We start from the raw sequence: 24,808 nt of genomic DNA, 5'->3' as shown, positions 1-24,808 counted from the left end.
TGGGTTACTCATAATCCAAAGGGCTACTACACCTTTGATATATCGTTATAACAATTAAAAAAAGGAGTATTCAAATAAAGCTACAATGATATTGTTTAGGAGGAAAAGTTATTCTTCAAACTTTAGAAAAATATCAAAAACTTATCCCCAAAAAAAAGTTCCCTTACATTTTAATAACTTACCCCCATCTATCCGTAGTGTAAAATATTTTTTAGTACTTTTCATGAGTTACATATTATTAGACAAATGATACGATAGATAATTTAAAAAAAATTGTTTAAAAAATATTTAGAAAAACTCTAAAATATCTATTTCAAATTTGCATTCATTTATGAATGATTTTATTAAGTGATTTTAATATTACATTACTTAATTCAGACGATTGGCACTTAAAAATTTACTGAATATTATAAGCATTATTGCTTTTTTGGTGTTAGAAGTGATCATTTAATTCATTGAATTTGAGAAATTATGTATTGTTACTAAAGATTCCACAAACTTTAAAGTAACTTTACTTTGTAAAGGCAAAAAATTATATTTATATTTGTGTCAATTTAGAAACATTGATATTATAACAGAATCAAGGAATCTTGATTTTAAATTAATGCAAATTTAAAACTGACATTTAAAATTTTTCAAAAAATAAATTATATTAAAAAAGTTGTTCAAATGTCTACGAAAATTATGTGCCTCATAAATAAATAAGGATTGCCCCTACTTACAATACACTATTGCAATTATTGAAATATATAAGCTTTGTTCTATCTGTGAAGTCTATGTATTGCATCTAAAAATATATGGAAATTTATAAATCTAAATTTGAGCAAAAATATAATGTACAAAAAAAAATAGATAATTAATACATTTATGTAAAAATATTACTGAAGATTGAACTAAGGTTCTCTATTAACATAATATCATAAGATTGGATACGTACATATACATATGTAGGCTGTATATGCTATTTACTCAAAATCTAAAAATACGGAAATCAAATTTAAGATAAGATATGGGTGTGAATATTTTTAAAAGAAATTTATTCTACCGATATAAATATTCGATACATCACTAGCTTATTTGTTTCAGCAGCCGAGGGGTAGATATGAGAGACTTTGGGTGATAGAGAAGATATGAATATGTTCCGGCCCTCTCTATCACTTTTGTATTATGCCGTAGGTGAATACTGATAAGGCAGTGGCTTCCAACCAGGACACTGTGGTGTATCGTCAAGGTCCCGAAAGATATAAAATAAACTTATTTAGCATATTTCATATATATCAAGATAAAAAAAAAAATACTAAAAAACTCTCTGCAGGGATGAAAAGTTTTGTAAGTATTGACATAGCGTAATATTATATCCACATTTTCAAACTACATATGTGAATACGGAGAATTACTTCTTGCAGTACTTGCATGGCTGCGAATATTTTCAAAATGGATATTTGATAATTCACTAGCATACAGATGACGTGAGTTTTGTTGATTTAATTGATTATGTTTATAGATTTGATGTACCTATATACTACGATTAGACTCAATAGTCCTTATTTGCCGGAGTGCATTTAGCGTCATTTATCCACCATTTTTGCATATCCGGATAGAAGGACTCTCTTTCCTTGTCGTGCAATTTGGCACAGAGATCACATAGAGCTTGATGATGGTGAAATCCCTTTTTATAAAAGTCTTTCCACCAAAAATATTCATAGTATCTAGCATCATCCGAATCCAAAAGCTTCAAATAATTAGCAAGAGCTGCTGGAGACTCGAATTTAGATGCATCAATAAAGGATTTATATGGTGCAAAGTTCGAATAGTTTGTGAGTCCACCTCCATGAACAATGGGGATCAGGTTTAAGCCTAAGGCAGTGAAAAATCCCTCTGTTATATAGTCTTTACAATCTGCTGTTTCTACAGTAATAATGAATTTATATTTTTTCTCCAGCTCTGAGTAACAGTCACGAACAGATTTGGGTGTGCAACTCAAATCTCCACAGTCACCATACACATCAATGGATATGTGTTGAGGAAGATCCTTCATGAATCCATCAGTCCTTGATAGATCTTCACAATCAGTAGAGGAAGAAGACGGGTAGTTGAGCTGTGCAAGGAGACCCACTTTGTCATTGGAAGGGGAGTTTTTTGCCTTCCTTTTCCCAAAACTCTTGATGTAGGCTTCAATTTCTGATGGAAGGGGCTTGATTCGGTCCATCCAAGCGTAGGGGATTGGAAAGTCCGAGTCCAGTCTAAAAATTAGATAAGAATATAACTTATATTTTTGGTTAAACATACATTGTAATTTCTAATTACTGAAGAAAAAGTTTTATTCAATTTATGTAAAGAATAAATATTGTCTTCTTTTGTTTTCTCTATTTTTACTTTACAATATCTCATAAAGAAATAATACTTTTATACGAAAAAAGCTACAGGATAATTCAATTAAAAAGTATTAAGAAAAAAAGAAGTAAGAATAAGCTCCAAGTTTGCAAATGGTCACTTATTTAACAAGCCTTCATTGTTGAGTTCTTGATTATAATAATAATAAGTCATTGAATATTATTATTCTACTTAGAATTTTGTCTTTGGAGAGATAACTAATTGAATATACTTTACATTGTCAATCACAGTAGAAAATACGACTTGTATTTTTCAAAACACATAATCATAAATTGTTTGGTACTATTTAAGTAAGAACTACACAAAACTAAAACATGGTTGTTTAGTGTTTATGTATTTGTTTTTGCAATTTTGTTTTCAATGATTATTTTTCCTTGACAATAGATGACATTCACTCTCAAAATATTGTTTTAACAAGTAAGCTCTATTTTGTTGCTATGATAATGTTATCGACCCCTAAATTTTTCCTCTATTTTTCCACTATTAAAAAAGTGTAAGTTCCCTATGATATTCAAAAAATTCATAAATAAACCTATCATTTCTCATTTTTTATGTTTGAAGTTTGTAAAAAAAACGCGTAAGAACACAAACAAAAGCGGAATTGATACCTATACGTCATTGTCCAATTAAACTGTAGATTCTCCAATTGTCGATACTCGGACAAATAAATGGGTGCTTCAATGGCCAGCATGACATAACTCTGCTTATCCCAGTCCCTTGATTTAGGCCAATCATTTGGAAGGCCGCGAATGTGTATGATTAGTGCATCAAATTCGTCAAGAGACATGAGAGCACGATCCTTTGTGGCGTAGCAGTCGGATACTTTACAATTGTTTTCCACGAAGGGGTCGTGTCCATAACCAAAGTCATATGTATCGTAGCGACCATAAAATTCATTCCAATAGAGAATTGTTTTTAATCGTGTGGTGTTTCCATCTGGTTTTCGAAGGAGCCAGGGTGCTTTGGAGCCTCGATACATTAGTAGGTCCTGCTAATATGTATCATATAATTAGGGTATGTGGCATTCGTCAATATTTATTTCAATTTTTTTTTTTTTTTTTTTTTTTTTTGCACTTAGATAAATATAGTGTGCTCCTAAATATTTTTATTATGAGAATCTTAAAAATAAAATTTATAACCCAAAATATCTGCTTTTGTGGCGTACCAACAATAATTTTTGACTTTACAAAAAAAATAAAAAATACAACTTATAGGTTCATATTTTCTTACTCCACAAATTTTAAAATGATTTCCTTGTCTTTTTTTGGAATCTGAGAAAATGCCTTCTAAGAACAAAGATAGGTACGAAAATTGACGCTTCTATTTGGAACTCTAAAAAACTCATCCTTTTTTATATCAATAATAGACATCCAAGTCTTTTCTAACTTGAAGACATGCAACTCCATGATAAAAAAAGAGCATTTCTACAAAAATAACAGTATACTCAAAATTATATCAGATCTCTTGCCTGAAATTTTTTTTTTTAAATATTTATTAAGCTATCTATGCTTATTTTTGAAATATGAAGTGTTGCTCTTCGTCATCTATAAAGGCAGACATATTGGTTTATACAAGTGGTTTTTATGTTTCTAAAAGTAAAAACAATCAGGAAGATACCATTTCAATCCAAGGGTAAAAATGTGTTGTCTAGTGTAATTAGTTATGAGTTTTACACACTTGTACATACTTCTTTATACTGATAGGTAGAGTATTCAAATACTGCAGCGTCGAATGAGGAGCGAGATTGTTTTGAGTCCAAGTTGTAACCAAAGTAGAAGAGAATAAATAGCATCACTATGAATAGCATAGGTAAATTTTTAATAAAAATCTTCCAACTGTAATATAAAAAGTTTTTATTATTAATAAACAAAGTAATGTTAATATAACGTACATTTAATAAATAAGGTACAATATGTCACACACTCAATCTTTGTACCTAGACTCTACCAGTCGTTATGTCATGATGATTTATAGTATTATATATACTATGCGCCCCGTCAACACAAAAGCATGGTAGAATTATTTTTATCTAAATTAAGTCAGATTACATTTGTATTTATTGACGAATTATCGTCAAATTATTTATTTTAACCATTTGAAGTCATGACATTTTCAACTTGAAGCAGTCAACATTGATTCTCAAGGGGAATAAATGAGAAATGGACATATTTAATTTGAATGGTGTCATATCGGAGCAAATCTAAGTTTCTTAAATCGATTACAAGTTCTAAACTAAGGTTAAAACTCTAAGGTAATTTAAGTAATCCTAGAAATTTGAATATCAAAACTAGTTTTGACTCAAGTATGTCTATGAAATATTAAGCTGCATGCATGTGTATACATTATACAAAACTCAAAGATGAAATCCTATTTTCGGAAAACAACATAAAATCCATTATTTTTAATATTTTTATCTTGAATAAAACACAAAATCACTGATTTACTGGCTTTAATTGCCCCAGCCTCAATCACGACTTTGATACGTTTTCTTTAGCGGGAGCAGGCCTTGATGTCAAGGTCAACGGACATGATGCAAAATGCTCCTTGATGACAGCCACCTGAATTGCCTTAGTTGTGTGGGGGCGTCTATTAGTATGGGCCTAAAAAAAATGGTCCATCAGATTAAGATATGGGCTGATGGGGGAAACCTGTCCTTGGTTATGACGTAATAGCTCTCCTCTAGCCAGCCAAGATACTTTTTGGACACATGCCAGGGTACAGAGTCCCGCTGCCACACTTAGGGCAAGTTCCTTTCTAATTCAGACAAAGGACCCGTCAATTATGGTCAGCACCTTCTCAATGAACTTGAGTCCTCCTGTTACCTCCGCTACATTGAAATAGTCCTCTAGGGGTTCTTGGCATTATCCAGTTTCTTTCTGGTTTCCCTGATGTAATGCATGCTCAGTCCAGTGGTGTTAGAGATGTCATTGTTCCTGATTTATTATTATTATTAACTAGACACATTGGTAACTACGTCACATCTCCTTCATCCTCTGTGAACTGAATCTCCGACAATTCCGAGTATCGTTCTTCCATCGTGACAAAATTAGAATTAATTAATGTTTTTTTTGTATACTATGCGGGATTTCTAAAAAAAAAAAAAATGATATTTCACCGAAATTTGGTTCCAGGCAACCTCAAATTAAAAATTATTTCATCTTCCAGCACTGTATTTGAAGGAATAAAATAAATTGGGATTTTCTTGTATTTTTGATTTTTGTTCAAGAGCATTTTTATGCTAACGCACCACATATTATAATGTTTAGATAGCTTAATGAAGCTGAATAACACAAAAATGTACTCTTGTTTAAAATAATAAAAGAATATGAATTAGGCAGTCTGTTTATAAATACATATATATAGTAATAAGACCTTTTAATGAAAGTAAAAACTTTTGATGAAAAAATGATAGCAAAGTCATACTTTTTTTTAAACAAACTACATCTTTTTATACACAAAACATTTCGTCCAAATGTTTATATAACTACTTAAAGTATACTTTACAAATGTTTTTCAGTAGTTAAATATGTGTAATTAATAGGGATGATGCAATAATACTTTGCACAAAATTGAACATGATGAAATATGATTATAATTGTTCTGTGTATTAAATATATATTTTTTTTTAAATAATAAAGAAGAACTCATCCTTAAGCAAATATAAAATCAAAAAATTTCAATCATTCTAATTATATTTATCTCAAATATTGTATTGCGGCGTTGCAAATCTCTCCGGGGATCCTGTTTTCATGAGATTTCATTTGGTTTTATACCTACAGTAAATTAACAAGAAGTCCTGTATGTAATTATTTCAGTATAAAAAGTTTCGTTTAATTATGTATAATCCACCCTAAATTAGGTGACAGATAAATTTATTATAAATGCAGTAATATTGGGAAAACAATGACCGTATTATGACCTATTATTCTAATTAACACTATATTAAATATATTTACTGTAATTGCAAATAATAGTAGAATTTGTTTTATTTTGAATTTTAAAAAAACCCAGGTATTTTTTTCTTGACCTAATGCATTCCCACTCCATATGCATTATACACCATTTATCTCTACACAAGGAACAGTCCACCCAAGTCTTACAGACTATAATCATTAGTGATGAAAAGCAAGTGTATTTATTTAGCTCGTCCACTTTTTTTTTTGAGTTCGTAATCTAAAGAATGAATTTTATTTTCCTATGCTGATGTGATTTTTACTTAATTCTTGAGTTTCTTTTATTCTACATCTGTTTATATTTAAAATCTGATAGAACAGTTGTGTGTGTTCCTAAAAGACGGAGAGGTTGAGAAGTTATAATTTAAGTCTTTGTTGGACTCGAAGTAGAATTGAGGATCACCATAAGAGTAATTCTTTCAAAGTCCTCGTTTATTTCTTCCCCCTCTTCCCTCGAACTGTTTATTGCAGCATATCTAATGAAACGACAGCTAATCTGCTTTCCTCTAAAATATTATGCACATTTTCAGGGTTACTATGTGGATTTTTGGTTTCTTTTTTTCCCCACAATTTTCATCCTAATTATCCTTTATCAGGAATCAACAAAGATGAAAATAATATGATCATGGTGGAAGGAGCAACTTTTGTAGTTTTTACCGAAATAGATCCTTTTTGTTTTCCTTAGCAGTTATCATTGTTTTTTTACCATTCTGACATAAAAATTGAACGAAAGCCAAACTGTGATTCTTGGCATAGTTTTAAAAAAATATGAAATTTGAAGATTGTACTCTTCTTCTAATTGCTACCTGAACAAAAAAAAAAGCTGTCATCATTATTTTTTTATACTTGAAGGGAAAAGAATATTTATTTAGAAATCACTGGTGCATGGATTTGGGTTTTTTTTTTTTTCCTTCATCTCACAGCTGCTTGTATTATAGAGTTACTTAGGAATACTCTAAAAATTTGAGAAAATTGGTTCTTTAATTCCTATTCCAAGGTCTAACATTTGGTTATGATTCTAACCAATTTAGCTTAGCTTTCTTTGCTTTGATTATCTTTTTTATTTAAGAGGTTGACATTTCTAGTAAGATAGTTTATCGGACTTTGGAGACAATATATTATAATCAATTTATTATAAGCCAAATTGGGGACTGCTAAGGCTCATAAGAGGGTTATGCAAGTGATTGCAGTTGTTGGATGGATGGACAAAAGTGCGATCTCGTCTAATCTCTGAACAAGGTCAGAAGTTGGATTCAGTCACGTACTTTTTTTATTTGAAAAAGTAGTTCTTCCCTGAGCCAGAAGAACCTATGGAGAGAACTGGTGGCTGCTGCCGGAAGGCGCCACTTACCACATCTCTAAAGTCACACAAGAAATATTGTTGAAGGAAGCTCCTGGCTTCTTCCCAAAGCTTCTCCACTGACCAAATGCTGCACCAATGGATACTAAAAATATTTAAACTGATCCGCCATGGCCTTTCAAATACAATCTAAAAAATTTCAAACTTCCATTGTGACGAACAATTTTGTGTACAGCAAGTGCAATTTGTGGCAACACAAAAGGTAAACAGTTTATTGATAAAATTTGACCAGAATTTGCTTAATGATACTTTTGCACTTGCATTCACAAAATATTTCAATTATATTCCGTAAAATTTCAATATTAAAAAAAAATAATTCTTTTGATATTTAATCGAACAAATTGGCCTTAATCATTAAATATTCAATGATAAAAATATATAACTGCTAGGAATGTAAAAATGATCGAAATCTTCTTGGGCATACATAAAAAAATAAAAAAAAATGTTTTAACCTGCATGATATTAGTGATCTTATTAATTATATATACCACTATTTTGAATATTCAAACGTATTTAGAAGTACTGTAGTTTGTATAGTGATCTATGTGTACGGATATCAAAGTTGCTCACAAAAACTTTTCTTTTTGATTTAAACTCACGAAAGAAAAAATAAATTTTGTATCCCTAGTAGTTGCATACAAAATCAGCACTTGTTTATGAATCTTGGTGATGCCATATTTATAACTACATTATTTTTAAGTCAGTACAGCCAATCATTCAGAAGTGAGAAGCGTTCATTCAACTAAAAAAAAATTAACTAATATGAATTTTTATGTGGGGTTTCGACCTTTCTACATATTTTTCCCTTACTCAATGTTGATTCGTAGAATTAAAATTGGCTCTTGTTAAGCTTTGAACAATTTTCAATAACTATAAATAAATAATAATTCTAAGCCTGTAACTGTTTGCGACCTTTTTCAGGTTATTTTTTTTATTTTTTTGAAGAAAGGGTACAATAAAAATAAAGATATGATTTCACTCATTTCTAAAAAAATATAAATTGTTGTGTCACGATATCAAATTTTATAATACCATTAAAAATATGTAGAATTCTTGTTCTCCAGTCCGTTTTAATCCAGAATTTGTGACAACACAATACGATATTTAAAAAAAAAATATTGTTAGAATGATTAAAATATTTCCAATCTTGTATTTTTGGTATATGGAGTTCTTCATTTATTTATTTTTTTAAATTTGATTTAATGACACAACAATTATAATTAAACTTGATAACGTGAAATTTCATATAACCCTTATTAATTACACATATTTAATGATTTTTTCTCTCTTGCAAATATATTTTTAGAAATTAATATAAATATTTAGACGAAATGCTTTGTGTTTATAAATACAAATTATGTTTAAAAAAAAGTATGATATTACTCTAATTTTCTCGTTAAAAGTGTTTCTTGAGATTTATAATGATCAAAACGTCTTATTAGAACAATAATGAAAACAAAATGTCTCATTAAAAAAAAATCCTTTTTTTTTTTTTGAAAAAGTGTTTTATAACGTGCTCATATTTAGCTTAATTAAATTATATAAACATTCAATTGTTTTTACTTTAATTAGAATTTGCAGCACGCCCAAAGCGTTAATCAAAATAAACCATTCTTCGCCGAAAAATACAAATATAATCCCCACTCCATTATGAGTTATATAGTTCTAGTGAGCTTTTGTGCTGAGAGACTATATTAAAAACAAAGATAAAGAATACTAATTGTCAATTTCTTTAGCATTCCTGAATTTTATAATAATACAATTAGCATATTCAGCGTATCTAAGGGAACCGTTAATGAAACTGTAGAAATGTTAAATTGATGCACCAAATAATTTAACCATTTTTTTCCGTAACAAATATAGGAATATACAAAAATATTTCTGGTGAAACAAATTTTTTCATCAGGCCACCTAAGACAAAAACCTAATTAAATCGTGTGTCAGCGCTTCTTAATATGAGAATGAGTTAAAATGAGATCTCCAGCATCGTCCTCTGTTCCAAGGGGTCTTGTTACCAAGATTCAAAAGCTGACAGACGACAACAAGGTCATTGAGAGAAATAACAAGGTCAAAAAAACTCAAAAGTGGTATGAAGATATCCTTCCGGTCAATATTCTTGTTTATTTATTTCTCCCCCTTCTAAACCTTGTCACAGCTGATTGTAGTTGATCTATATAGGACCCCTCATTACTATGGAATCTAGGATGATATCGAGAGGAAGGTTTGTACCAGGTGTAGAAAAAGTACTTCGGCCTGCCTCTATGTAGTCACGAAAATCCTCAGAGTTGATCCTTATGATGTTGTAGGTACACGGAAATTTTTATTTTGTAATATCTTTTACTATAACAATGCACATAGTATGAATTTGATTACCATCTGCCTCAAGGACAGCCTCCAACCACCTCCGGACCCCCTTTCACAAATTGGTAATGTAGTCCTTTTTCATGATCCTCCATTGCTGGTTAACAGAGTTTTTCAGGACATCAATATTCGGGTGGCGGACATTGCAGGCCTTTTTCTGAATTTACCAGCAAATGGAGCAATCCAGTGGATTCAGATCTGGGCTCTGAGGGGCCCAGATGTTCTTGGACCAAAAGTTAATATTGCTACCCATCCACTCTTGTACAATAATTTACATTATGGGTGAGAGCCCCGTCCTGCCGGAATATGTATGTACGTGGACTTTTTTGTGGTCTTGCTGATCTTGAGTCTTGGTGACTCTCCTGATGCCGTTGTCAGCCTTGCCAATGCATAACACCCGACCATTTTGCTTGTTGTATACGGGTTCAACGGTGAAGGTCATTTCATGAGAGAAAAAAATATCCCGTTGCTGTTGTGCTTTAGATCATTCAAGAGTTATTGACATCGCTAAAGACAGAGTTCTTTTTTACTTAAGGACAGCAGTGGCCTCTCAATTCTTCTAAGAGACCTTCCTCCCACTTTTGGATGGTCTTGCTTATAGTAGACCAATGCACCTTCTTCTTCATGGCTTACTCTGATATATTCATTGTTGGGTTGACCTTAAATGCCTCCATGATGTATTCAAGCTTCACTATGGTGTGTCCTCCACTCTTAAATTATCCTTAAGGTTGTCCCCATCAGCCAAACGATTTCGGATCCAACAGACTATGACCTTGCTGACCTATAAGTCCTTCATAATGTCCAAGGTGGTGCTCTCGATTCAGATTAAATTGCTTTGATGGATATTCTTGCTTCCTTAGTGACATATATAGAATTGTTGTATACAACAAGTACATCAATCAAAGACTTAGAATCTAAGCGCTTCAAAAATATTCGGAACCTTAAGATTTGATCAACAACTCCTATTCAAAACTGTATTTTTTAGAAGAAATGAAAAAGTACTTAACAAGATTTAAATTGAACAAAGTGTACATACCTATTTAGTCAAACAAAGGAGAAAAAATATATGCAATGAATTTATAAATACTATCATAATTGAGTCATTGTATCTATCAGTTTCAAATGATAATAATATCTACCTCTATACGATATAAATCTACATTTTATCTAATTGGAGAATCTGTGACAGTCTTAATAAGAAGCAAATTGTCATCAGCTCGAACGACTTTATGCCTCTTTTTACAACATCATCATCTTAGTCTGAAAAAGACAATTATGGGAACTTCAACTTTTGCAATTGAAGAAATAGCCGTTTTTTGGAATAAGCCTAGACTTCCTATTATGGACCACCAAAATAGTCGAAGTAGACTTGAATGCCTTTTTGAAAAATGGAGACTACTCCAAAAGAACTCATTTAATCCATCAACGACACAACTTGAAAAAAAAAAAAACCTTTGTTTCCAACTTTGACTTCTACCCCTGTATTGGAAGAAGAAAAAGATTTCTTCTTAGCCTAGCGAGAAAATGATTCCAAATCTTAATAGAACAGAAAAAATTGTTCAATTATCTTTGTTAATTTGAACTTTTATCGGTGGACAAACTTTCATCTGAGACAGGAGAAGAACAAGCCAATGTTGTATTTAGAGCAATTAAAGAATGGGATATTGCATACAAAATAAACTCGATGGGTTTTCACAATACAGGTTCAAATACCGGCAAGAATAATGCAACTTGTGTTCTACTTAAAAATTTTGTGGGAAAACTTCTACCATTTGCTTGTAGACACCATATAATAGAATTAGATATTAGAACTGTTTTCCATGAGTGTATGGTTGCTACATCGTAACCAGATATTCTTTTGGTCATCAATCATTACAAACTAACTATAAACTTGGAACTACAAACAAAAAGGTTATCCAGTCTTTTTTAATTGCATACGAGATTGTACTATAGAATATGCAAAAAATAATCTTAAAAATATATTTTCAAGCGACAAAAATTGAGATATATTGATTATTGATATCTTGACGATGTCCCTGAGTATGGAGTTAAGTTCATATCACCTGGTTCATTGCATCATGCTTGCTGGCTTTCAAAAGTGATATATAGTCTCTAGGTTTGGATATTTAGACTAGGGAATTCAAATTTACTCCAAAGGAAGAACGAGGATTACGTGATGTTTTTCGTGTTCATAGTAATAACATAAATCAAAAACTTGGGTCAATGGATGTCAGTCCTCCAATGCTCCTTTGAACGACCTCAGTCTAGTGAATTTGTTAATCGAATATTCTTCAAATAATAGGAATATTTCCAAATCTGCCTCTTGCAAATTTTCCAATCAATTATGGTATTTGTCGGAGGAACTTTTTGGACTTTGGTTTCTTTGATGATAGAGTAAGTTTAACTATATATAGAAAAATGCTTTGCCAATGATTTTATACAAAAAAAAACGACTGAAAAAAAAAAAAAAAATCTGGAAATTTTGAAGTTGCCTGATAGTTTTTTTAGAAGTTGAACCAGCACTTTGGAATGGTAGGGAAGACAACATGGAGGCATCAGAAAAAGTTCTTTCTTTCTACGTATATAATGATCTTGCTGAAAGAGGCGCTCATCACAGAATATAGTGGATTAATAACAACTGACAAGTCACAACTTCAATGTCTTCTACAAGTCATAGAAAACATCGAAGGATCGACCCCAACAACAAGAAAATACTTACAAAAAGTCATTAGCATTAAATATACCTATTTTAATAAAACACGAGAATTCAAGTTTTCTAAAGAATCTCCACTTTTATAGCTAGGAATTGTTTTTTAACACAGACCAACAATAGTGTTTTAACCAATCATATGAATGATTTTGAAGTCTATACTTGCCTGAAAAGAATCTCAATAACGAAATAAAATTTGAATGTCCAAAATAGAACCAAATGAATGAATAAGACACAATATATACATATATATATATTTATAATGATCTCGATTGGCACACACTTAGTAATTTATTCATTCTTGTAAAGATCCCAGATTTTCGGGAGAATAATATCCCAATATGCTAACGGAACTAAGCTACTTATTAGAGGATTCTTGAGTCAATAAGCTTAGAAATTGCGACGACATTCAAATATTTCAATGAAATCTACAAAAGTTAAGAAGTAACTTATATTTTTTAACATATAATCAATTAATAATCCCAATAACTATTTATATCCAATAGCAGAATCGAATATGCTTTACAAGCTAAACTATCGACAATCACAAAAGAGACTCACAAGTAATGACGAAATAACTAATCAGGGGTGAGGATTAAAGTTTCCAGGTTATTATATAACTATTTATATAGACATTAAATTCCTGCGTTATATGCATCAAAGACATCTATCAATGAAATATATATATATATTTTTTTAATTATTAAACTTTATTTTAATTAACATACAAACTGGTGCAAAAGTAATAAAAAAGTTTTACATGAAGTTGAAGAGAGGATCAGAAGATGTATTGGATATCCAAATGGGAAAAATATGAATATGAACGGTTGGGATGTGTGGATGAGGATGAATATATCCAAATCTATACTAATCACTATGAGTTAAATATATTTCCACACAGTTGAAAACTTTTCTATTATCTTTTGGCTTCTAGCATTTATCTATGATCAAAACTTATCAGTCGTGAATAACACACTGAACTTGGTTCCACTGTGACGTCATCGAAAAAAGTCATCAAACAGACTGCGTTGCAAGTTTTCTTCTCGGCAAACTTAATATATTCTCACCTTGACTTCAACTAACCTAGGTATCTTCTTTTAAGCCCATATACATATTCCTATCTCTAGGAATCACCTAGGGGCAAACCTTCGCACATCGAGTTCAAGAGAATAATTTTTCCCCATCGCGTTGTCTATGAGCTACAACGATTCCATTTGTAACATATTGTGTGAGCTTGACCTTTGATATATGCAGTATAAAAAGTGATTACCTTTTACTCTTAATATATATAATCTTCCAACAAAGTTTTAGTTTTAACAAAATCGGTCATAAACTTTTCCGTAATTCGATTTACAAATTAGAACCGAGGGCAAAACATAACATCAATTCAACATTGTTTCTGGATTTAATAACAAAAGTATAAAGAACTGACTATAAGATAAATCGTAATTGATGATTTGAGTTTAGTTGTGCATTGAAATAATATTTTGGACAACTTTGAGTCATTTTAAGAAAATTGTCTACTTTGGTAAAGTCGAGTCTGAATAATACTTTAATTTATCTCCAATTAAACATTATGTCTAATTTTTTAAGACATAAACATAAAAAATGATATTTCACTTTCTAAGAGAATTATGTTTACATCAAGTTTATAGTAAATTCAGAAAGGAGTAAGAACAAATTTTATACACAAAATAAATAAATAAAGTATTATTTTTTCAATGTGCATGTGTGATTAAAATAATTACTTTCATTTTCTCTCTATAAAAAGTAACCTGATAATTAGTTACTGTCATGTTTACAAATAACAGAATGATCTCAATATTACTCTCAACCGACATTAATCAAAAATTAGACCATTGCTTAGAATATTGCTCTTATAGGTAAATTTAATACAGATCTTAAAGTTAATCTAAAATACACTCTTTTTTATATAATTGTATATGCCTCAAGTAAGTCCAAATAGCGTATGCCAACTTACAATTGATTATTTTAAATAGAAGGAAGCATAAAATAATGAAGGTCCCGGATTTATTTACAGCAAAAACTAATAAAATAAAAAGTACAGCCTCTTAATGTCATTTTAAGAAAGTAAAAAAGAATATTTTTACTTAAAAAACCTCAATTGGGAAAACAATATAATATAATTTCAGTTAATATTTAAAATAATAAAAAGAGCCTTGCAGATTTATCTTTGATATAGGTCCACTCACACTAAAACCGGTCCTTTTTTTCTTATTTTATTTTGTACAATTATTAACATTTTTAATGTTCATTTAATAGGTCAGATGGAGTTACATTAATGAAATAAAAATAAAGAGTATAGTGTCACAATTGCTGCATCTGACCTAGAAGTTGTCTTTGAAGTTCATAAAGATATTGTGTATTTCCTTCTCTATGAGCCACACGCATTGAGTTCTAAAAAATACTAGTGAAGAAGTTGTCTACATAATGGATCTAATGTATGTTCACTTATTTGCAAGCCCTTCATCAAAAAATGACTATGGATAGTGTTTTTCTTTGTAACCAAACGATACTAAAACTGCTATTTTTCTTTACAAAAACACCAACTATGAAAAATAATTGAAGTTTGTTTATGGATGTCAAGGAGTGCTCTATCCCTTGTCTTGTGATTTTTATTTAATTTTTGGCGTGGTTAGTGATTTTGATTAAGTTTTTTCTTTCTTTACAAATAAGTGATTATAACTGTACTGAGTGTGTTTTTATCAAAAGGCTTGGATCATCAATGATATCCTTAGCCTATTTTTTATCTTTGGAAACTATTTTTGAGGATTTTGATTTTCATAGAGACCTCATTTTGTTTTTTATTATCAGCTTATCTTCTCTTCTACCTTTTTTGTGTTTTTCGTCCGGCTTACCCTCCTGAGTGTTTATTTGATCTCCCTAAAGTTTTAAAACAAGTAGCGAAACGCGCGACCATACCTCCTGAGGGGATAGAATGGTGCAACGTTTTAACACTTTTTGCAAAATGTAGCTTTTCATATTACATACCTCCGTCATTTTTCTTACTACTTACGTAGGATGGATGTAATAAAGAGAGTGATTACTGATTGATGAAGCACGCTTAGCTCACACTCTAAAATTGCTGTGAGGAAGAAGAAATTATTTTAATTTAAAAAAATTTCCTTTTTAAGTTAAGTCTGTCTTCCGGGATACGAATGAGCATCTTCTAAAAAGTAAAATATATTAGATAACATCATAACTCCTAATTTCATTTCCAAATAATAAAAAGTTTATGTGCACCAATACATTTTTCTGCTATTGATCACGCGGGTCATCGTTTCTTACTTGGTTTAACCCATGAGCTTTCCCTTCCTTTGAGATCTCTTTTATGGAGGAGAACGCTACTGATCGTTCCCCGGATGATTTTGTTAAAAAATCATATTCTCCTGTTGCTACAATAAGTGATTACTATAATCATAAAGTTAATGAGAGTATAAATATGAATGGGGGTGTTAAATGGGAAACTTTTGTTGTTCTTATTGAGGACAAGGATGGAAAGGTTTTTCGCTAAGACAGATTAAAACATATTAATGTGAATAATTTAACTTTATTTTTTGGGTTTAAAGGAAACAAACTTGTGGGCGCTAACCCAAGATTCGGTGTGGGACAGGCTTGTTTTCATTCAATTTTTTCCAATTGATGTGAATAACATAATAGAAGAGGTGATTCCTTTGGATGATGATGTTGGAGAGAAAGTTTAATAATAACAAAACAAAGTTATGATGGAGTTGAAATAATTTTTTCTGATGAGTATAATGGATATAAAATTTCAACAATAACAAAACAGATTAATAATGGACTTGAATTCATTGAGGTTCTACTGAATGTACAACTAGTGACGGAGAGTTCTACAGATTGTATTTCTAAGGATAAGACAACTTCTAACAATGTCGGAGCAGAAAATTGGTCGGATGAACATGATCACCAAAAACCATAATAACATATTACCAGAGAGATCACTTAGGCCTCATTAATACAGGGTTTCAATGATTTTCTTGGTATTAACATACCAAAAAAGATTATTAAGTCCTAATCTGAGGAGAAGAGAGATTTTTCTGCATCGGGTAATTCTTTTGAAAGGAAAAAAACACCATTAAGGCTCCAAAAATGTTATTAATATTACTTCAGAATTGACGACTTACGGAGAAAAAAAGTAATATAACACTAAGCAAACTATAAAAAACACTATAACGAATTATATTTTTTTTAAATATGGAGTAAGTTGATTTCTTTCAATGTTCAAGGTAGCAAGGAGCGTAAGTCTCGTCACACCCTTATGAAGCGCTTAATATCAATGAATCCCAATTTTAGAGGATTTACAGGATGTAAAACCGCTTTTGTAACCACTAGTATTTTTTCCTGCCCTCTGTGTCTCCCCAGGAATTTTAAATGTGATTTATCAGCTTAGATATGAAAAGGGGTGCTGTAAAGTTAGAGTCAAAAAGATTAAATGAATCTTCTGTTGTAAAGGATGTTTCTCAGTAAAGTGATTGCCACAAATTTTTTGTTTATAATGCTGACTATTGTTTTTTACTAATGAACGCTTACGGCTGAAACGAGAAATCGTTAAATTTTTTTCAGTCAATTATTAATAGGCAAATAAATGAGGACTTCCTTTACTACTTATTGGCGAATTAAATGTAGATCAGGACAAGGAAGATGGATACTACCCAAATAAGCACATTCTAAATAAACTTATCTGACAAGTTTATTTAGTAGATTTTATGAGAGTCACATCTCTAGAGGAAACAGAGGGTGCTAAATTCTTGAAGAAATAATCATGCTCTCGTCTCTTCATCATTTTTTCAAGAATTAAGACTGTCAAGTATCATCCGGAGCCTAGTTTAGATAATAAAATAATAGAAATTGAATTCTAAAGCCTTTTGGGAACTCGAAGCTTAAAAAGGCCAAAATCGATTTTTGAAGAAGAAGGGTTTCAAAGGACCGTGAAAACTAAACTAGTAGACTCTTTTGGTTCAGATGTTTCTGCCATGCAAGATACTAAAACGTTTACAGGATTATTAAATTATCATCATGCAAATATGTTCGATATACAGGAGCTACAATAATGAAGTTTCAAAAAAATATGGATGATATTTTAGATAATGACTTTCTTTTTTTAAAAATCTACTTGCCATACTTAATTAATATTTATTGAATATCAGAAGTTTCGGAAGATGATTTGAAGAAAAAGGTGTTAAAAGAAAAAAGCCATACTCAGCGTATAAAAAACTTGAAAAGGACAGAAAATATTACAACATCATCAATAAGGTAAATTATACATAATGAAAAGACTTTATGTAAAGCAGCAGACATCTTTAATGCAATTCACGATTCTTTCCAATCCTTAGTTGGTATAAGGGGTCCAAAAATTCAAGTTAGAAAAAAGGAAACATATACTCCAGTTTTCACATCCGTTAATATAAATGAATATATTAAGAACTTTTTCAAGCGTAATAAAGTCTAAGGTCCCGATGGAGTGGGCGATGTATTTTTTAAATCTTTTGGAGAAGAAATAAATCCCTTCTTATTGAAAGTGGGCAGATCTATGGAAAAATTCAGGGAATTGCTAAAGTCAATCTCTAAAGGTCGGTTTGTATTAATACCAAAGAAAGGGGATGGCTGAGATATCAATGATTGGAGACCCATAACAGTGTTAAACGAATCATATAAGGTCCTTTCAGGTGTTATTGCCTGGCAAATAGATCCGATTCTCAACAAAAGGATCGGAGCACATCAGAAATGCTTCTTGAAAAATAAGAAGATTACAGATATATCCCACAATATTCTTGTTCCATGTAATCTTTGGGTTTGAATAATATGATCGGTGCTTTTATAGCAATTGATTTCAGTAAATGTTTTGATTTTACTTATTATCAAAAAATCCTTTATTCTGTCAAACAATTACTGATTATCCCCTTCGATAGTCTTAAAAGTGCTCCAATTATTCTTTAAAGACCTAGAGCCGTGGACAAAAAAAAATATCTTTTAGAAATATATGCTGGTGATATAACTATTTTGTGGAAGGGAGTTCTGAATCGCAGTGAAAGAAGAGATTGAAATTTTACTTTTGCTCTTTGCTAAGTACGAGAAATTCTCAGGTTTGGAATTAAATAAAAAGAAAACAGTAATCCTCTCATTGGGGGAGTGGACTCTAGAGGAGGATGATGAAATTCAGGGATGCTTGGTTAAGGACAAAATTAGGGGTCTTGGAATTAAATGGGAAAGACATAGAGAGTCTGTTTCAAATAAAAACTATTTAGAAAGGTTTATAATCCTTACAATAGACGAATGGAGGAGATTGAACTTACAGACAGACGTGTGTCGACATGTACAACGTAAAGTTGATTCCTTCAGTGCTTTATTTAGCTACCGCGTTGCCAAAATTGGCCACTTGGGCGATCGAATTAAAAATTATCTAAAAAGGTCATAAGGACAACTTGGGGGATTGCTAGTTGAGTTAGTTCATGTTCTAACTAAAATATACAGGAAGTTTATAATGTATAATCCTGTAGTCCAGAAAAAGAATGACGTTCTGTCCTTTCTATAAGTAAAATCTTTGAATAAATGACATGCCACAAAAAATGGGAAAAGGTAATAATGGAGACCCTCACTTTTGTCAAAAAGGAAAGGAAATTTACGACTCAGTTCCATGATTCGACTGGCTGTATTTATTTTAACTCTTTCTGTAAGGACTGTGGAAAGAATTTTGACTCAGTCATTCATGCATTTGCAAGATGCCCAGCATTATCTGGTTCTCGACATTTATTTAATTTGAATATTGATCTTTTTAATTTTGAGTTTACTACCTTGCCTTGTACCCGTTTTCCTACATTCTTTTGGAATGCCAAAAAGGGGGGAGAAGGCGACCCCAGGAACTAGGGATATATACTTTGCTCTAGTTAGGGTTAAAGCATACATAGCTAATAGCCTCACTTCTGGGTGACCAGTCAGCTTTCATTATCTGAAGACAATTTTCATTGTATCTGTAACAAGATACGTAGCCTTTTTCGTAAGGATACCCAGTTACAAGGCTAGAGAATGGAAATATGCTGCAGACATTCCTGATTTTACCCACAATCGTCATGTAATTTCTACTCAATCCTTAAATGTTTAGTAAAAATATACGCGATGATGAGGACAAAAATATCAAAGACATGGATAGTAGTTGTTTGTTTGTCCGTTTTAATTTTATGAATTTCATATTTTATGTACTCATATTTTGTAGTAGTAGACATTAGAATAATTTTATACAGTCTGCTAATATTTAGGGGATTAATTTAAAAGTATAACTTTATTTATGATTAATTTTATTGTAATCCCTCTGGATGTATTTTATTGTTAGTTTAACCTTTATATTATTGTATTAAATTTTAATAAAAATAAATAGATTGGAAGAATAAGCTAACAATCCCCGGATTTTGTGTCTTTTATCGTTTTTTTGTTTTGTTTTTTTGTATGAAAGTTTCCGTAATGCAATAGAAGTAACAACGTTATAAATTTAAGGAAAACATTCATTTATTTGCATTCATACATATTCTCCTGATTAACTCGTCAAATTATGGTATATATATATATTTAACCAATCCCTCCTTGTTCGTTTTGTACTAAACAGTCTCTCTAAATATTAAAAAACTGACCGTTACAAGGGAACTCAACTATTAATTTATGTGGTAGCTCCGGTATAATTTGTTAAGCAGGGATACGTTTAATTCAGTTTTTATATTAAAAAAATTCTGTTTAAAAACGGTGTTTATTGCGACGACACACTCAAATCAAATAACCAAATATACGAGGTTTTTAGAATAAACACGGCACAATCTAAATACTTCATTAAGAGACCATTAAATGTAGATTCCTAAAGTTTTATTTAATATCTATTATCTGCAAGCAAAAAATAAAAAGAACGGAATTTATTGCATACCCTACCTATGTACATATGGGTATATAAAGATGAAACGTAACAAATTTGTCGTCAAAGTAATTAAAATATGCGATAATTAAACCTATATTTAATGTGTTTACATAGAGTTTTATAATATATATTAAATTATGATGATTTATCTTTTACTACGTTTGTATTTGGTTCTAATTCCAGAATTGAAATAATGAAGGGATTCATTCACAGAATGTAAGAAATTTAAAATATTGCAAATATTAAGTTGTAAATGAGTTCATTTGATTTAGTAACAAGCGCGGTATTATATTACATTTGTGTTTATTACGGGGTGGAGTGTTATTATAAGACATTGAAGTTGTATACAATATTCGGTTAATGTTGTCTGTTTACTGATATACACCCATAAAAAATAAGATAACTCAAACAAAACTCCTTGGAGATTGGAGGTCGTCAATAACTTGATACATTTTTTGGAGGCAATGTCTTAACCAAAATTGAATTTATGGACTACTCTGGGCTATTTCGAAACAGGTTGTCGTTACTATATAAATTACAAAAAAAGAAGGCTAAGCTGTACTGCAAACTATTTATTGATTAATTTAATATATATCATTGATTTTCGACTCTATAAATACGTGATAAATATTTTGAAAAAAATAAATAATTACGGTAAATGAAAAAGTAACTTTTGTTTTGTAATTTGTAAACAATTATTGAATAATAATTTGATAGTTAGGAGGAATGCGATACTACTAGCTGATTTTGGGTATTTCTTTCTGTTTTAGGAAAAGTTGTTGATACAATAAAGATAATAATGAACTGCAGGGTGTTTTCTTTAAATCATTTGATGATAGTCACATTGAAATTGATCACATATATATTAATAAAGCCAAGTCGGTTTGCCTATATGAATATCTGAATGTCTATATAGATATGAAATCGAGTCACTGGGTACACTGCATATAATGTTCCTGGTGGAAATCATATCAATCATATTTTTATAAAAGAAAAAATGATGTAGTCGTATTAATAACATATAGCAGGCGTGTTCATGGGTACAAAGATCACTGTTTCTGATTGTTTTTGCTATTGATCTATCTTATTTATCTAAATTTGTCTGTATTTGTAGTATATGTTAGGATTTGAATTAAATATAAATGCTGATAATTTCTTTTCAAATTAATTATGTTTGTTTTGTATTAATCAGCGATCTAAAGACAAAAGTATTCATCATATTAGAACAAAAAAAAAAAAAAAATGCACATTATTATCCTTCCATTCTTGAGGACAGAATACAGATGAATTGCTATAAGCACTGAGGGGTTCTTGTGTAGTTATCTACTATATTATTAACACATTACTTGTGTTATAGTTTACGTCAAATTACTCAAGGCAATGTTGGATATCCCGTCTAGTATATTATAGGTATGTAGAGTTGAACAGTTTCAGAATTGTAAGTATCTTTCAGTTCCGTCCTAAATCATAAGGACACGTCAGAATTGGATGTAAAAATAGCCCCACAGAACAACTTTTTCAATACAACGTCATCATAGATATCAGTTAATGACGTCATTATTAACAAATCATCCATTTTTTCAGAATAATAAATACTTTAAGAAAAAACTTAAGAAGCACTGGCAAACTATTTTTGCACATGACAGATATTTAAAGCTTTACTAAACTATTTAATTTGGTAAACAGGGATACTTTACAATAATATTAGTAACAATGATGCCTTCTAGAGGGTGCTCTAAAATTTGGAACGTTATTCAAGGACCGATTACAAGCACAAGACAGGAGAATGGGACTGATACAAGCATTATTATATGTTTCTACCTAGGGGATGGTTAAAATTTTTAACATCTAACACCCAATTTCAAATTACAACAAATTTAATTATCTTATGCCCTTTTTGATAAATGTATAAATTTTGTGGTGTAATAATTTGGTGAATTTAATCCCAACCCTCATTAAGTAATTCGAACAAAAATACAAATGTTGTTTTACCGTCCAAGGTCTCACTTACATTCTAAACATAATTTTGATCGTATTTTATTATTATTTGATAACCATTCCAAATAAAAAAAAACATTAAATCTTTGTGTAGGATTTATATGGACAAAAAATTAAAATATAACTGAATGTTTACTCAAAAGCAGTCTTGAACAAAAATCAAGAAAAGGGATTATTATTATTGATTGTCATCTTTTGGTAAGTTATATAGTATGTATTTAAATTTTTGAAATGAGTTGAGATACTTGACAATGTTACCTGGAGTGTAGAACCTTTATTCGATCTATGAGACTTAATTTGTCCCCAATACGGTCCCTTACTAATAAAAATTTTGCAATTTCAAATTATGTGAAGATATATTTTTCCTACTTTATCTACAATTCATCCAAAGAACTGGTATGAATAATTTGCTAATAGAAATGAACAATAATCATTCCATGAAGAATACATATGTAGTCCATACACAATTTGGCAAAAAAATATAATGTCTTACTTGCTTACGAGCCATAAATAAAAACCCAAAGAATCAGTGCTATTATGCTAGTTAGCGTTGCTAATTTTCAGAGTACAAAGAAACATAAAGACCAATTTGAAAATTTTAAATTGGTATTATTTATCATTAAGTTTAAGTTATTCAAACTCTACTTTATGATAAAGTAATCATACAAATGTATGATTATTATATATATTCAGTATATATCACATTTTCACGTACGTCATAAATTACATAACTGAAGGTGACGCCATCTTGGGAGCTCAAAGTTGATATTTTTGACAAAATAAATGAACAAATTTCCAATAAAATGTGTTTAAATTTCATCAAATGGATTTAAAAAGACTAAACACCTTCATTGAATACTACTTGATGAGAAAGATACACAATGGCATAAATATTAAATAGAATTAGTAGGTACTGAAAATCCGTTTGAAGTGTCTAGATTCTTACAATTAATTTCTATATTTTTGGGGATGGATAACGGACGAGAAAAGTATATGTTGTAATTAGAAAAAATATCTTATTATTTACTATCTAATAGTTAATTTATTATGTAGAAAATGGAAATAATATTCACTAACGATTTCATAATATATTTTTAATAAATATTTGGGTCTGATATTTAATAAAACTAGGAGTAGATGAATATATTTTTTGATAGAGCGGCATTCATTTCATTTGTTGTCTCACTTTTTGATATAGTTCACTCCTTCCCTTAATATTATATGAAAAATAGGTTTTGATTGTTATAAATCTTGGTTGTTTAGGCCCCCAAAATGAACAACATCAAGAATGGATATGAAAACGTTACGTTAATTAACTATTGACCTTATTAATATTAAGCAAATGTTATTCTAACAACAGAGAAAATATTGCCGCTCTTAAAAAAACAAAATGGACTCTAAAAAAATTGGATCATGAATAAAACGATATGATTAATAAACTACAAAACCATTTAACGAATTTTATATATCTTTACATAAAATATTCTCTAAAAATAGTGTACTATGATAAATAATTTTGCTCTCCCCATAAAATAACCCTGATATTATTCAATAAAATATAATTAAATTATAACCCCAAAAAATAGCAACAACATACCCATGACGAAACAATATACGATTCCTACGAAGGTTCTTACTGTCATAAGGAAGTAAAGGTGGATAGAGAACCATATTTTTTGAGTATAACAAATTTTGATATGATTTGATATGTTGTTGGTAGTCTTTGAAATATTAAAAAAGATTAAAAAATTTATTTAATCTTTGTATTTCTATTTATACAACCAACGCATGCGCAGTTTGAATAATGCACCGGTGAAAGTTGTTTTATGTTGGTAGAACAAATAGAAAGCCAATATCCATAAAATATGAAAGGTGTAATTTTTAATTTATTTTTACGGAACAAATATAAATATATTTAGTCACGCAACCTTTCTTATATATGGTTTTGATTGGATTTCTTCACAATGTTGACATATTTTCATTTTTTTGTAGATGCTAATTTGTGGGTGGAAATATTTTAAATCGTAACAAAGTGCCTAAGCAGTAATTCCAGATAAAATTATTTTTATCTATATCTATTGATTTCCTTCTTT

At 30.3% G+C, this 24,808-nt stretch overlaps 1 protein-coding gene across 2 annotated transcripts; it reads right to left on the bottom strand.

Annotated features, from left to right (window-relative positions):
- Positions 1-755: 755 nt before the first annotated feature.
- Positions 756-24,503, bottom strand: LOC121130483 (alpha-(1,3)-fucosyltransferase C). Of its 2 annotated transcripts, none has more exons than XM_040726222.2 (4): positions 24,313-24,503; positions 4,082-4,229; positions 3,003-3,385; positions 756-2,243 (listed from the first exon to the last, which is right to left on the bottom strand). In XM_040726222.2, the coding sequence occupies exons 1-4, from the start codon at positions 24,384-24,386 to the stop codon at positions 1,535-1,537; spliced, it is 1,314 nt and encodes a 437-aa protein (XP_040582156.1). In that variant the 5' UTR covers positions 24,387-24,503; the 3' UTR covers positions 756-1,534. The 2 variants fall into 2 exon arrangements, with proteins under 2 accessions (XP_040582156.1, XP_040582158.1); XM_040726224.2 differs by having other exon boundaries at positions 3,003-3,382; positions 24,313-24,456.
- Between the last annotated feature and the right edge of the window lie 305 nt (positions 24,504-24,808).

This window comes from Lepeophtheirus salmonis, chromosome Z (assembly GCF_016086655.4).
Source record: "Lepeophtheirus salmonis chromosome Z, UVic_Lsal_1.4, whole genome shotgun sequence".
In the NCBI taxonomy this organism is placed as follows: domain Eukaryota; kingdom Metazoa; phylum Arthropoda; class Copepoda; order Siphonostomatoida; family Caligidae; genus Lepeophtheirus; species Lepeophtheirus salmonis.
The sequence above is the reverse complement of the archived record's forward strand: the minus strand, read 5'-3'. Positions and strand labels throughout refer to the sequence as shown.